Here is a 14,165-nt window from a genome sequence, read left to right as displayed (position 1 = left end):
CTTTGTCCTACCGTAACGTTACGTCGCTTAGCGTCACGTCTTTGTCGTACCGAAACGTTAAATCGCTTAGTGGAACGCCGTTATCATACCGGAACTACTGCTGAGTTTCTTGCCGGCTTCTTCTCGGTAGAATCTGCCTTCCAAACCGGTGGTAGAATCACTACAACACTTGACGTTTCAAAAGTGCTTATATTAGGCCTACTTGAAATAAATGAATTTTGAATTTTTTGAATTTTGGAATGCTGAATCGCTTAGCGGCATGCCTTTTTCGTACCGGAATGCTGAATCGCTTAGCGGCATGCCTTTGTCGTAGCGGAACGTTAAGTCGCTTAGCAGCACGTCTTTGTCGTTCCGTAACGCTAAATCGCTTCGCGGCGCGTCTTTGTCGAAGCCTCCCACCAGACCAGACCAGAGAAAATTCAGAAATTATAAATTCCCAAATTTCTCTTGCCGGGGGTCGAAACCTGGTACCTTATAGTTAAATGCACAGCGCTATTAAGGTCATAGGTCGTGTAGATTATAATGGCAATTTGAAGCTAATTCGCAAATGTAGTGCCAATACTCATCCAGATAGCTTTAACCGTGTACAGTGTGTCTCTGTCATAAATTATATCACAAGCCGGTATCGTGACCACCGGCGCACCGGCCTCTGTTAACAATGCCATCAACTTGTATATGCTTTTCTCAGACTTATCCTTGCTCAACGCTTGCATGCTACCACCCTCTACGATGTAATTTAGCAGCTGAGTTGTTGGTATCCCGAAATGATCAGCGTCCATTTCCAGTCTAAATATCTCCACGGGCTTTCTTATCGCAATGCAAAGGTTGTTTTCGGCTGTGACAACAGAGTTGGAGTTGGGGCCCACCTCTCCGATTCGGTCTTGGGACCCCAGCCGATACTTTTTAACGGCTTCGCGGACTTTGCGGAGACGCGTGGTCAGTGGTAGTGCTAGCCATTTTGTTTTAGCACTGAGTAATTCAGTAGCCAGTTTGGAAGCACGGAAATGGTTCTCTACGGTGTACAGCGCCGCTGCGGACAGCGGTGGTCCTTGGAACAACCCGTAGTTGTTTATCCAGACGATGCGTGTGTTGACGCCGAACGCGATTTCGTTCGCTTCCGCGCCAACGCTGGCCCACACGCTCACAGCCAACGTGGGTTGCTCAGCCAACAGTCCGAGAACCTCCTTGGTCGTTCGGTACGCTTCCACCACCACAAATCCTGGTTCAACCAGCTTTTCGTCGCCAAAGAACTCTAGCAGGAAGGTCTTGTTCTCTGTCTTTCGTGCGTCTACGGCGAGGTGCGAGTGTTCGGTGGCGGCACGCGTGCGTGAACCCAGCGCGCTCGCAAAGCGCTGCATCACGGGCTCCTGCACCAGAATGCGCCGCAGTCTCCACGGATACTGTATAACAAAAAAAACAACATCGTCATCCATTGAAAACCCTATTAGTAAAATTAGCTTAGCGGTTATGCAGTGCTCTGGTACCTTTAATATCATATCATGGAAAAACACGGCTTAGCTATTTCGACGTTATGGTACGTTAATCACTTATTATAGTCTGGTGGGAGGCTTTGTGCCGTGGTTAGTTACCGCCCTACAGACGAAGACGTGCCGCTAAGCGATTTAGTGTTCCGGTGCGATTTCGCATAAAAAACGATTAGGGGTATGTCTACCATACACCCTACAGGTTAGCCCGCTACCATCTTAGACTGCATCATCACTTACCATCAGGTGAGATTGCAGTCAAGGGCTAACTTGTAGTGGAATAAAAAAAAAGAACATACTAATAACATCAAGGTCAAATAAAGGTTTGCAACTCCTGCTTAAACGACCATGGGGTCAATGTACTTTTGTCTCAATCCATTTGGCACGGACTGTAGGCGTATTTTCACCCCCACTCACCCACTCGGACGCAGCGAGGAATGCGTCCACTGCGGAGTAGACGTCGCAGCGGGCGGTCACCACGCCCACACAGCCGCCAACCAGTTGCAAAGCGAAATCACGCGACATCTCTTCTGAAATATGATTACTATTCAATATATTATACTCCCTCAGCTGTAGCTCTTAGCTGTACCTATAATTTTTGAGAACCTCCATGGCGCAGCGGTAAACGGTTTTAAGTTGGAAGTCCCGGGTTCGGTTCCCGGCAGGGACAATTTGACAACCAATTATTTAAACATTGGCAAAAAGTGCACCAGATGTCAGAACTTGAAATAATATAAAATAGTTGAATTTTTAATTCTTGACTTTATTTCAATTTTTTATTTCTTTATTTATTTTATAAATATAACATAAAATAAACTATGTAAAACTAAATAAAATCTAAACCGTCTTCGAAACCACCGCAGCGAGGCACAGTTCCTAAGAGGCTGGCAGCATTGCCCCTTTGGATGGCCAAACTAATTCATTGGCCAAGGTAACTGCCCGCTCTAGGATCATCGGTAATTATAGTGTCTTTTATATCTCTCAAGTTTGTATACCCCATATACCCCCGACCTGAATTTCTTTTTTTTGTTTTTGTCTCTCGCATAGTTTGTAAATCTCTCTGGATATCGCCACACATTTAATTGCTTGGAAGTACAAAAGCTAAGAAAGTATGGAATTTTGTTTACCTGCAACTTCTTCTTCTAAGACCGCCAGTTGCACTTTTCTCCGCAGGCTGAAATATACAACGTGTAACAGAATTAGGAAATAATATTGAATGATGCATAATTATTTTTAATAAGGACTGACCTTGTAAAAATATTAAATCAAAAGCAGCATATATATTTTTCGATACAAACTAATTCCAAACATTCTAAGTGTTCACTTATGATAACGACCGACACGCGCATAGTACCTATGCTACGAGATGCGTACTTAATAAAGTGACCGGAGTCACATGATTAATTTTAGCTCTATCTGATTTCTTTTAGTAAAAAATTTGGCAGTGGTTTACTCAAAAACGATAAGGTTTTCGGTTTCACAGATAAGTTTCAGAGACCGTACATAAAAAAAAAAACCTTCGAAAAGCTGTGAAGTATTATTTCGGTTTTCATTTACACGTTATATAGACAAAAGTTAAATTGATAATTGTGAAGATCAGATTCTGGCAGATATTTTTTTTTTTTATTGGTCAACTTAAGAGTCAAACTATCAAACCACGCAGAGTTTATGTGAGAAGGTATAGATTAATGATAATAAAAAATAAAAAAAAAAGTTGCAATCACAACCCTACCCGTAGTCAGTACACAACATCGCAAGTTTATGATTACAACTTGTACATAGATGACATACCAGATCCCTACCCCACGCAACATTCCCACTGATTAAGTTATTTTACAACAAAATTCTTTTTTTTTTTTTTTTTTTTTTTAATATATATATAAATACTACGACAATACACACATCACTATCTAGCCCCAAAGTAAGTGTAGCTTGTGTTATGGGTACCAAGATAGGTGATGAATATTTGTATGAATATAATACACATAAATACTTATAATATGCAGATAAACACCCAGACACTGAAAACCAATCATGTTTATCACACAAACATTTTCCAGTTGTGGGAATCGAACCCCGTGGGTTCGATTCCCACAACTGGAAAATAGGGGTTGTTCCTAGGACTTAGAAAGCAGGGTCGCTGCCCACTGCGCCAGTCGGCCGTCATAAGGTTGCCCTTACATATTTAATGTTATAAGTGTTTTTAATCTTATCAAACAAATTAACTGGAAGCCTATTGATAAGTGATGGGAGCACATGTTCCCAGGTAAGCTGGCCATATGCATTATTATAAGAAGGTACTTTATAAGTTGGTAAGTATTTAAGATGTCTCAGGTTCTCTGATCTATTGTGTACTCTTAATGAATTAATATGCGACCACTACTCGCAAGTAACTGCCAGTTTAATTTTTACATGCACATTTAAGACTTTGAAAAACTTAAACAATCCCAACTCATCTTCCCCGTAACATGATTTAACATGGTTAGCTAAAATTGTTTTTAAGATTCTTCTTAATTGTATTTTATAAATTTCTTGTAATGCCAAATATAACATTCTCAAAGTATTGCTATGTTACAGAGTATTTATTGTTCTTAGTTTGTTACAAATGTGATTAATATGTGGTTTCCAAATAAATGTATCCTCTATTATATACCCATACATATGTTGTTTTACTTAATCAAGATGATTACAGGTACATTCAGTGCTATACTGGTGTAAGCACCAGTGCTCATGTGCATCAATATGGGGTTGGAAGGTAGACTTCATACAGCTAGAGTGTATGTGGTTTAAGATCTTTATTTCTCAAAAGAATTACAAAAAATTCGCTTAGTTGAGAAAACATTAAACTTAAAAATAAAACATGTTGTGAGCGTACACTATAGAAGGTACATAAGAAGCATAACTTAATGCAGCTAAAAGAAAATGTTCGTACAGTCGGGTAGTTTCACAAATGTTACCGGGCAAAAACATACGACTTAAACAAAGATCATCGTTTACTGGAAACGACTTATACTGACATATTATTTATCAAGTAGAATTTTAATTTTTTCTTAAAAATAAACTAAAAAAAAAGTATATGTATAATTAAAATGTATATGTATTACAAGGTGCTCCAGCAAAGTGCCATACACTTCATACATGCACCAAAGCACTGCCTACTCTGATGTTTTCATATTACTCGTTTAAGAGGTTTTGGACATCATGATGCTTCTTTGATCAAAAATCCTTAGCACGCCACTGCTCTAGTGCCAACGCTGGGTTAGAGTGAAAGAAATACCGTATACGGGGCGGGACAATTGCGGCAGTTGTGAGATTATCTTCATCATAATATCAACCAATTACAGGCCCACTAAAGAGCACGGGTCTCCTCCCACAATGAAAAAGGGTAAAGGGTCCACGACGCTGGCCCAGTTCGGATTGGTGGACTCCACACTTTGAGAAAATTATGTATCTCTCAGGCATGCAGGTTTGCTCACGATGTTTTCCTTCGCCGTTGAATCGAGTGTTATTTTAATTACTTAAAACGCACATAATTAAGAAAAGTTAGAGGCGCGTGCTGGGATTCCAAACCGGCCACCGGAGAGTGAAGTCGAGTCTTACCCAATGCGCTATCACCGCAACGATATACTATATGTGAAGTAATTTCAATGTAAGCTGTTGTTGTGTTGTTGTTTAAAATATTTCTAAATAAAACTCAGTTAGTAAATTCATAAAGTCCTAAACCTAGTAAGTTAAGTGTGAGTAAGTTTAATGTAAAATAATTCATTATTGTGTTGAGTCGACCCAATGCGCTATCACCGCTTCTCATTCGTCAATTATTAATTATTAAAAAAAGAAAGAAAAACTTTGCCAATACACTGAAAAAAAGACTCACTCAGCGGCATTGCAGAGTTCGACAAACAGAGTGCACACCGCCACCGTCGTCTTCGTACACACGATGGTACAGCGGCTAGATGGCGGGACGTATGCGAAGAGGCCCAAGTGAAAAAGTGGAGTGTTGCTGAGGACGAATATCTTATTGTGGGGTGCTGAAACAAATCTATAATTACTAGTGGTCGCCCACTGGTCGAAATTCAACCTTTATTAGGTTATATTATCTAAGACAAAGATCTAAATTTAGTTATTCTTTAAAATATTTGTTTCATAAATATAACCTAAAATAAACTATGTGTGACCACAAGGATCTTGTCGTTGAGATCCGGTGATGACACTGGGTTTGAAACACGATCGTTAGGCTGATGTTCCACCGGCTGCAGACTTACCGGTTGTACCGAGGCGTTCCCGTTGGCTAGTTCGCCGCTGATTTGAAAGGAGGAGACGCAATGCCGTCTGGATGCAACGTTTCCCTTAGCTGATGTTGGGTTTTACTCGTCTCACACACACCACTAAACTCCACAGTGTCGAATTAACTTGGTTGTTGGATATTGGTTATATTAGAACATTAATGCTTCTATTTGCTCGGATAGAAGCATTAACGGCGTTCGCGTCGGTAGTTCGTTGCAACTCACTATCGGCCGGGGCCAATGGGCATACGTGTACAACCAGTACACTCGTAACGCGAGCTCTGCTATTGGCTAGACCAGATTTCGAGTAATGGTAGGGAAAGAATGGAATGAAGTAAGTTTAAGTGAGCGGTAAGAACGGGTTGTATACGCGTAGCGTACACTATGTAAAACTTAATAGAATCTAAAACGTCTTCGAAACCACCGCAGCGAGGCACAGTTCCTAAGATGCTGGCAGCATTGCCCCTTTGGGTGGCCAAACTAATTCGTTAGCCAAGGTAACTGCCCGCTCTAGGATCACCTCGGTAGGTAGGTAGACTCGATAACCCTTTTCGATAATTCATTGAAAAGAGCTCGTGTTTAAGACAATATACTTCTTTAATTAAATATATTAAAAGGGGGCGTCCATAAGTGAGATGTTTAAGGGGGGAGGGGTCGAGTCAAATCTCATCTAATCTTACTTTGGTGAAAGGGGATGTATCGGCAAATATCACGCAATCTTTTTTTGGATTGAAACAAAAAAAAATATACTATATTGGTCCATTTAATCCAGATTGTACATGCTTAAGATTGAAGATCAACGTGCACTAATACGTTCTAAAGAAAAAAAAAACATTCTTCGACGTTATACATTTACTGACTGTCAAACCACCATATTTGCTTTATACCAAATAGCTCAATTTTGAAACCAACATTTTGAAAAATCTCGTGTGATTGGGGGATGGGGGCCCTCCCCCATCTCCCGCCCGAAGTCAAAAAGTCCAAAAGACAAAAAGTTTGGGAGTTATGGACGCCGATTCAATGGCAATTGCATATTATTTTATAACAAATTACCGAATGAAATCGGTGTCGGTGAAAATGTCTCACAAAAAGTTCAAAGTTTATATAAAACGTAAGCTTACAGAAAAGTCTTATTATAATGTTCAGGATTACTTAAACGATGAAAAAGTTTGGGTGTGAAATGCTCTAACTTCATAGCTTAATATTAATTTACTGTGAGATTAAAGTGTTTATAGCCCCTAACAGCAAGGACGTTCCCAAACCACTGTTCTTAATAATGATGGAAACTACACAACCTGCACGAATGACATAGTAGTAAATTGGGAACAATATGTAAAAGAACTCTTTTATGATACGCGGTGTGATCTGGTCGATGTGTTCATTTGTAAAGACGCGGAACCAGCCATTATCAGGGGTGAAATCTATCATGCCATTAAAACTGCAAAAACCAGGAAAGCTGCTGGTCCCGATGAGATACCAGTTGAGATTTCTAAGGAAATTGAGGAGTTTAACCTAGATTATCTCGTGAAGCTCTTCAATGCTATTTATGACTCTATGGTATTATTCCATCCGTTTGGCTCAAATCAACATTTATCACCTTACCAAAAAACAAAAATCCCAAGAAATGTAGTGATTATCGCACTATATCACTCATGAGCCATGTTTTGAAGCTGTTCTTGAAAGTAATTCACAGCAGAATTACTATCAAGAACATCATCATTGTCTTCTTACATCGATATAGAAAGAGCCGTAAGACAAGGCTGCATTTTATCACCCTTACTATTCAATTTGTATGCTGAAGCTATATTTTCGGAAGCGATAACATTTCAGACGGCATATCAATCAATCAATGAATGGTAAGGCGTTAAATAACATCAGATACGCAGATGATACCATATTAATCGCGGATAGTCTTGAAGGGCTTAAAAACATAGTCAATTCTGTAGCTTCCGTTAGTGCTGAGTATGGTATTAACATCAACACCAAAAAGACGAAGTTCGTGGAAATTAGCCGAACACCTGAGCTAATCAATTCTTTGTACCTTAATGGTCAGGTTCTTAAACGGGTATCCAAATTGAGATATCTAGGCACAATGGTTGACGACATAGGGGATCGTAGTCTTCTAATACGGTGCAGAATAGAGCAAGAACGCAACGCCTTTTCTAGACTGAAAAAAGTTCCCTGTGACCGAAACCTCAGCATTGCTCTTCGAACAGCGGCGTATATGGCGTAGAAGCTTGGACTCTAACAGAGATCATGTCCAGTAAACTGGAAGCGTTCGAGATGTGGGTGTACACTATACAGACGTATATTAAGAATATCTTAGACAGATCGTGTACGGAATAGCAATGTATTGCAGAGAATGGCTAAGGTTCCAGAGGTACTCTTTACAATTCAAAGAAGAAAATTAGAATATTTTGGTCATGTGATGCGGAACACCAAAAAGTATGAACTTCTTCAACTTATCACACACGGTAAAGTGGCAGGCAGCAGTAGGCCTGGCCGGAGAAGAATTTCTTGGCTCAAAAACCTACGACAGTGGTTTGGAAAGAGCACCAAATCATTATTTAGAGCAGCGGTGTCCAAGTAGAGAATATTTACCCTAGCCCTAATTATTGCCAACCTTCGTAAAAAGACGGCACCCTAAGAAGAAGAATATAGTTATTTGCATTTGTGTATATTAGTATTTAGTTACTCGTATGTACTCTTATATATGTTATATTTCGTACCATCTGCAGTTTGTTCTCCTCTTTATTTTTCCTAATTCTAAGGTTGCCTGGCAGAGATCGCTACTAATCGACAAGGCCGCCTTTTGTATTCTGCTTCCATTTTTACGTTTCTGTTTTCTTTTAAAATTCTTTTACTTCATGTGGTGTACAAATAAAGAGTAATAATAATAATAATAATCGATACTGACGCCAAAACTGTAGTTTTTTCATTTTTGTCTGTCTGTCTGTATTCAGTATCTTGGCCGCGCGTGCGATACTGAAACCCTTTTATTATAATACTTATTTGGTATACTATACAATTACTAGTGCGTAGTTGTAGTATTTATAGGTCATTGTATAGTGATGACTTACGGATCTGCAACGTGGTCGCTAACTAAGGGCCGCATAAGAAGGCTCAGACCGATGAAAAGAGCCATGTTAGGAGTGATCAAATACGTGATCAAATAAGGAGATGCGTAGTAAGTAGAACTAGAGTTACCGACATAGCTCAACGAGTCGCGAAGCTGAAGTGGCAATGAGCAGGACACATAGCTCGGAGAACCGTTGGACGGAGGGGTCCCAAGTTGTTGTAATGGCGACCCCGTAAACGCAGCGTTGGTCAACGACATAAAACGAATCGCAGGTACGTGAATTTGTATACTATGAAAATAAAGCTTAATTTGCGAAAAGCAGAATTCAAAAATTCAAAATTCAAAATTCATTTATTTCAAGTAGGCCTAATACAAGCACTTTTGAAAGCAGGAGAATCTGTTATGGTGTTATTTATAATTTCTTCAATCCTTATACTTCACACCAAACAGATCTTCGGCAATGTACCCTCTACGCACGTTTCGCTCCGAAACCAGAACATCCTAAGGAGATGTTGACCTTACAATGAATAATTGTTAAAATACATAATATGGCAGTATTATACTTACTGAAAATTCCACTGTCAACATATGAACTTTTAAGAATAAGACTTTGGTTAATCAGTTTCAAATCAACATTTTTCGTATTGTCCACTGGAATTTTCCTGTTCAAATACTCGAGCTCACAAAACAGTTGTGTTTTGCCCTCAATCTCTTCTGCTAGAGCCAAGAATTTTTTTAGAGTATCTTCCTCGTGTACATGACTTAGATTATTGGATCCATTTTCAGATACCATCGTAGAGTAATAAGATTGTGTAGTATAATAAATTACGTTATTAAATTGGTCGTAGTCAAATTCGTTTTCAGTGTTATTTTCACAAAGTATACCCGTTTCTGCGATTGCAGAAAATTTTCCTTTTTTGCTCAGGTATATCTAAAACGAAAAAAATAAGTTTTTGGTTGATATTTGGTGATTTTATATTTTTTTTTAAAATCGTGTTTTACACTAAACTTCGAGGAAATACTTATTGAAGGAAATCCTTTTGATTCAGATTTTTGTTAAAAAACGGTATCAAGCGCTAACGATGAACGCGGGCAACTATACACACCGGCATATTTAGCGGAACACAAAAAAGGGTCCATAATTAAAAAAATATGGTTTTATTTTAAAATCTACTTCTTACACTTCTTTTGTTATTTAAAGTTTCATTTGTTTTACTTCAAATGAGATCACATTAAGAACAGATGAGAAGAGTAAATGCTATTTGTGAAAAATGGTACACTATGGAACTTTTCATGTAACCGGGAAAAGTGAAAATTAATATTAAAATAACAATTAATTAAATTAGAAAAATAGTGATTAATATCGCGTATTTCCTCCGCGTGCTCTTATTAAAGTTTCTACCCGTCTAGGCATACTGAGAATGATGTTATCGATGGTCTCCTGGGATAGACTCCGCCATTCCTCAACTACGGCGATTAGCAGTTCACCCAAGTTGGCAGGAGCTGGAATTCTGGACTTAACTTTTCTTTTCAGCAAGTACCAAACGAAAATACTTACTCGAAGTACGCTAAAGATAAGGTGTATTTGAATAAAATTAAAACAATTGCATAAAATGTGATGTTCAGTTGTTTTCTTAATTTGAAAATATTTCTTTTTAAATTAAATGACGTATAAACCAGCCAGCAACCTAATAGGATACTGATCAAACCTTATTTTTGGGTTCCGCTAAATATGTATGTGTAGTTAAAATTATAAATTTGGTAGTCTGGTTTAAATTGATAAATTTGGTATTTGCTCCAGGATTTTTTTATGAGGCTACGTACAAAATATGGTTTATTAGATTAGATAGGTTTTCACTTACTTGAGCATTTTCTGTGGAAACTTTTGGTTCATCAAACTTTAGGTCTGGCTCTGTCATGCTCCTTGTTTTATTTATAATAATTTAAAAATGTGTGTTTTGTATACAAATAACCTGCAAATAAATTATTAATTTATTTCGATATCTTTATTACTACCTAAAATAAGCCACACACTACAATGTTTTAAAGTTATGCACCTAAGATGCCACTCAACGCCTCCGGTTATTGAACACAAAACTATTATATTTTTTACCTATAATAGACGAGCTTGACCGCAATCTCACCTGATGGAAAGTTTAAACTTGTTATGAAAATTAAACTTAATGTGCTATACTCCGCGAAAAGCAGGAGAACCTGTGCGGTGTAATTTATAATTTCTTCAATCCTTATACTCCACACCAAACAGATATTCGGCAATGTACCCTCTACCCACGTTTCGCTCCGTAACCGGATCACCCTCAGGAGATGTTGACTTTACATTTAACACCTCCTAAACTGAGCGTAGAGGGCCCATTTCCGAAGATCTGTTTGGTGTGGCGTATAAGGTATAAGGATTGAAGAAATTATAAATTACACCACACATATTCTCCTGCTTTTCGCGGAGTATAGCAACTTAATTTTAATTTTCATAATATATCATGGATTATAACAATATAACGTCTGCTTCTAGTGTAGATTTGGCCTAAGATGGAACGCGCTTGCCTAGGAGATGCCTATTAACTCTTGTTTTAAAGATAAGGGGTGAATATCCAGGGAATGGCAGTTGTACGAGGCGCTGTGCTTATAGACTCCTCAATAGACTAAGTATCCACACTGACAAAGAGCTCGACCGGAAAATGCCGGGACGCCCGAACCCCCCTGGAAATTGCCATCTTCTCTTCGGTCGCCAACCGTCACAATGGAAGCCATCAGACGGTTTTTTGCTAATTGGCGCGGCAGCCTTTCATAGGAGGCGAACCTACTAATTGGGCCCCGTACAAACTGCGGTCGGCCAGCGGATACCCGTTCTTCGGATCCCGCTAGATTCCAGATCGAGATCTCTAATGAAGACGCTACCTCAATCAGGATCCTGTCGTGCACAAAAAACGCAATGCCGGCTGCTACGAGCACCGCTCCGGAACGCGACGAACATTCGCAGCTTTGCTCATCGTCATCATCATATCAACCCATTATCGGCCCACTACAGGGCCCGGGCTCCTCACACACTGAGAAGGGTTTAAGAGGCCGTGGTCCACCACGCGGATTGGTGGACTCCACACACCTTTGAGAACGTTATGCAGAACTCTCAGGCATGCCGGTTTCCTAACTACGTTTTCCTTTACCGTTGAAGCAAGTGATATTTAGTTTCTTAAATCGCACATAACTTAAAAAAGTTAAAGGTGCCGGGATTCAAACTCAGTCCCCCGAAGGGTAAGTTGAGCTCCTGGGCTACCACGGCTTTGCTCGCAGGGTGGTAACTTTGGCCCCGGTCGAAGCCTAACATATGACAATGTTAGCACCACCAAGGGATCATGTGTAGGGTGACGAGGAATAAAAACCTGACAGGTACATCCTGCCGACACAAGTAACTCTAACTGCCAATGCTACCTGTGTACTAGTGTGGCACAACCTATTAAAAGGTTCCAGCACAGCATTATGCTACACTGCTTGATGAGATGAGAATGCAGCGCTGATTTTCAGCTGGAACCCCAAGCCAAGTCGAGGCAATGTACGTTATGGGTCCAGGCAGGAAATGAGTGGATTTTACCTGGGGCATATATAACTTTTTAACACAAGTCAAGTCTCATTGGACCCAGTAATTGTAGTGGTTTTTTTAAAAAGGGAAATTGCCATGTTTTATATTTCAGTACTTGAATGCAATATCAGCGGATGATAAGAGATGATGCAGTCTAAAAAAGGAGCAGACTAAACTGTTATTGGCAGCCATACTACCCCAAGCAGTATGTCTCTGTCATACAAACCTTGAACATCACAGTAGGTACAAAATATGTATACACACAAATGGGTACAATTTTATCTACTCAGTGACAGTTGTATTGTACAATACTTTACGCTATCTATAAAACCTTATCACCATTTTTATTTCACTTCACTTATCACTTACCTACTCTATCTCATTAAAAGACTTTCAAAAGCTTACTTAGGCAAGTTCAAATATCTAGTGAGGAAAGTTGATTCTCCCAATCACAGCATACACATTTTTTTAAATCACAGCTTGTGAGAAACACTAACCTATAAACTAAATATGAATTTTATGACCATTGGCATTTTTAACTCTATTATTAGCAAACCATTGAGCATTTTAGCAACAAAACTTTATAGATTCGTCGGTGATTCTCTCAAATTGTTGTAGTTTAAGATTTATGTTTATTTAGGATTCATATTGTGTGTAATGATTGGGCTGTCATACAGGCAACCTATAAAAGTCCCTTAAAAATAGATTAAAAAAAGCTTTCTTTATTTAAAAAGCTTACAATAATTAAATATATTGATGTGAAACACCTATAGGCGGAGAGTGAACACGATTGTTGGTGTGGCGATGCTTTGGCACGTTGTATATTCTGCTGTGTAGTGTTTACAGTATTGTTTACCACATTACACATGTGAGTATAACCTGTGTTGTACTTACTATTTGCTACACTTAGCCTTTGGGCCGAATAAGTGCCAGCTTTTGGGTCACCAGACAGCAAGACCAATTTCCGAGACACAATAAACACCATAAAAAATTTCTTGTTTCTTGTCTTAAATACTCTCTGAGTATATGTACACGTAACATTTCTAAACTATATACTTATTAAATTAGAATTTATTTAAATATCTGGCACATATCAAGTTTTAGTTATCAGTTTAAATATTTTCCCATATTACAAAATTACTGTAACAAAGATTATCAATGATTGAAATAAAGGTTGACCTTAGAAACAAGCTCATAAATGATAACCCCTTAAACAGTAAAACACAGCTATCAAACAAGAGCTACACACATCACATACCTACATTTCCACTGATTCTGGACCTATTTTCATAATTTTTAAACTATCACACAATTTTTTAATTTACAAATTATGTAGATTTACATTACATGCTTAAAGTATTATGTGGGTTTTTAAATTATGAAATTATAAATTTCCAAATTGCCCCAACCAGGAATAGAACCAGGCACCTTCCATTTAAAAACACACAGCGCTCATCACTGCGTCAGAGAGGTCGTCAAGCCTCTCGTGTCTTAGGTATTTACCTTCAACAAATAACTGTGTATAAAAATCAACAGTCATTCATTAAATTAAGAGTGCTTACCAGTAAATATTAAGTAGTAATATTAGCTTAACACCACTTCAGTACCGATAAAAAACTTTAAACCTTGAAACTTCAACTTCACGGAATAAATTAAAAGTTTTTAAGTTTTTTAGTATTGAGTTTCAATTCAATTCTTGTTTATGGCTTTTGTCTGTGCCAACT

At 38.6% G+C, this 14,165-nt stretch overlaps 1 protein-coding gene across 2 annotated transcripts; it reads right to left on the bottom strand.

Moving 5' to 3' along the window:
- On the bottom strand, positions 1-14,165 carry LOC120633352. 2 transcript variants are annotated; one of them, XM_039903546.1, is made up of 8 exons: positions 13,704-13,731; positions 13,336-13,581; positions 10,709-10,819; positions 9,414-9,777; positions 5,359-5,512; positions 2,612-2,658; positions 1,902-2,014; positions 1-1,400 (listed from the first exon to the last, which is right to left on the bottom strand). In XM_039903546.1, the coding sequence occupies exons 3-8, from the start codon at positions 10,763-10,765 to the stop codon at positions 537-539; spliced, it is 1,599 nt and encodes a 532-aa protein (XP_039759480.1). In that variant the 5' UTR covers positions 10,766-10,819; positions 13,336-13,581; positions 13,704-13,731; the 3' UTR covers positions 1-536. The 2 variants fall into 2 exon arrangements, with proteins under 2 accessions (XP_039759480.1, XP_039759479.1); XM_039903545.1 differs by lacking the exons at positions 13,336-13,581; positions 13,704-13,731 and adding an exon at positions 14,004-14,165.

The sequence above is a fragment of the Pararge aegeria genome, chromosome 21 (assembly GCF_905163445.1).
Source record: "Pararge aegeria chromosome 21, ilParAegt1.1, whole genome shotgun sequence".
NCBI lineage: Eukaryota > Metazoa > Arthropoda > Insecta > Lepidoptera > Nymphalidae > Pararge > Pararge aegeria.
This window is presented reverse-complemented; position numbering and strand designations above follow the sequence as displayed.

Coding starts and splice junctions, on each gene's coding strand:
- LOC120633352 (XM_039903545.1), bottom strand. CDS start 10,765: ATGACAGAGCCAGACCTAAAGTTTGATGAACCAAAAGTTTCCACAGAA. Junction 2,659..5,358: donor GAACTCTGCAATGCCGCTGA/GTGAGTCTTTTT, acceptor TGTATATTTCAG/CCTGCGGAGAAAAGTGCAAC. Junction 1,401..1,901: donor TCCTCGCTGCGTCCGAGTGG/GTGAGTGGGGGT, acceptor TTTGTTATACAG/TATCCGTGGAGACTGCGGCG.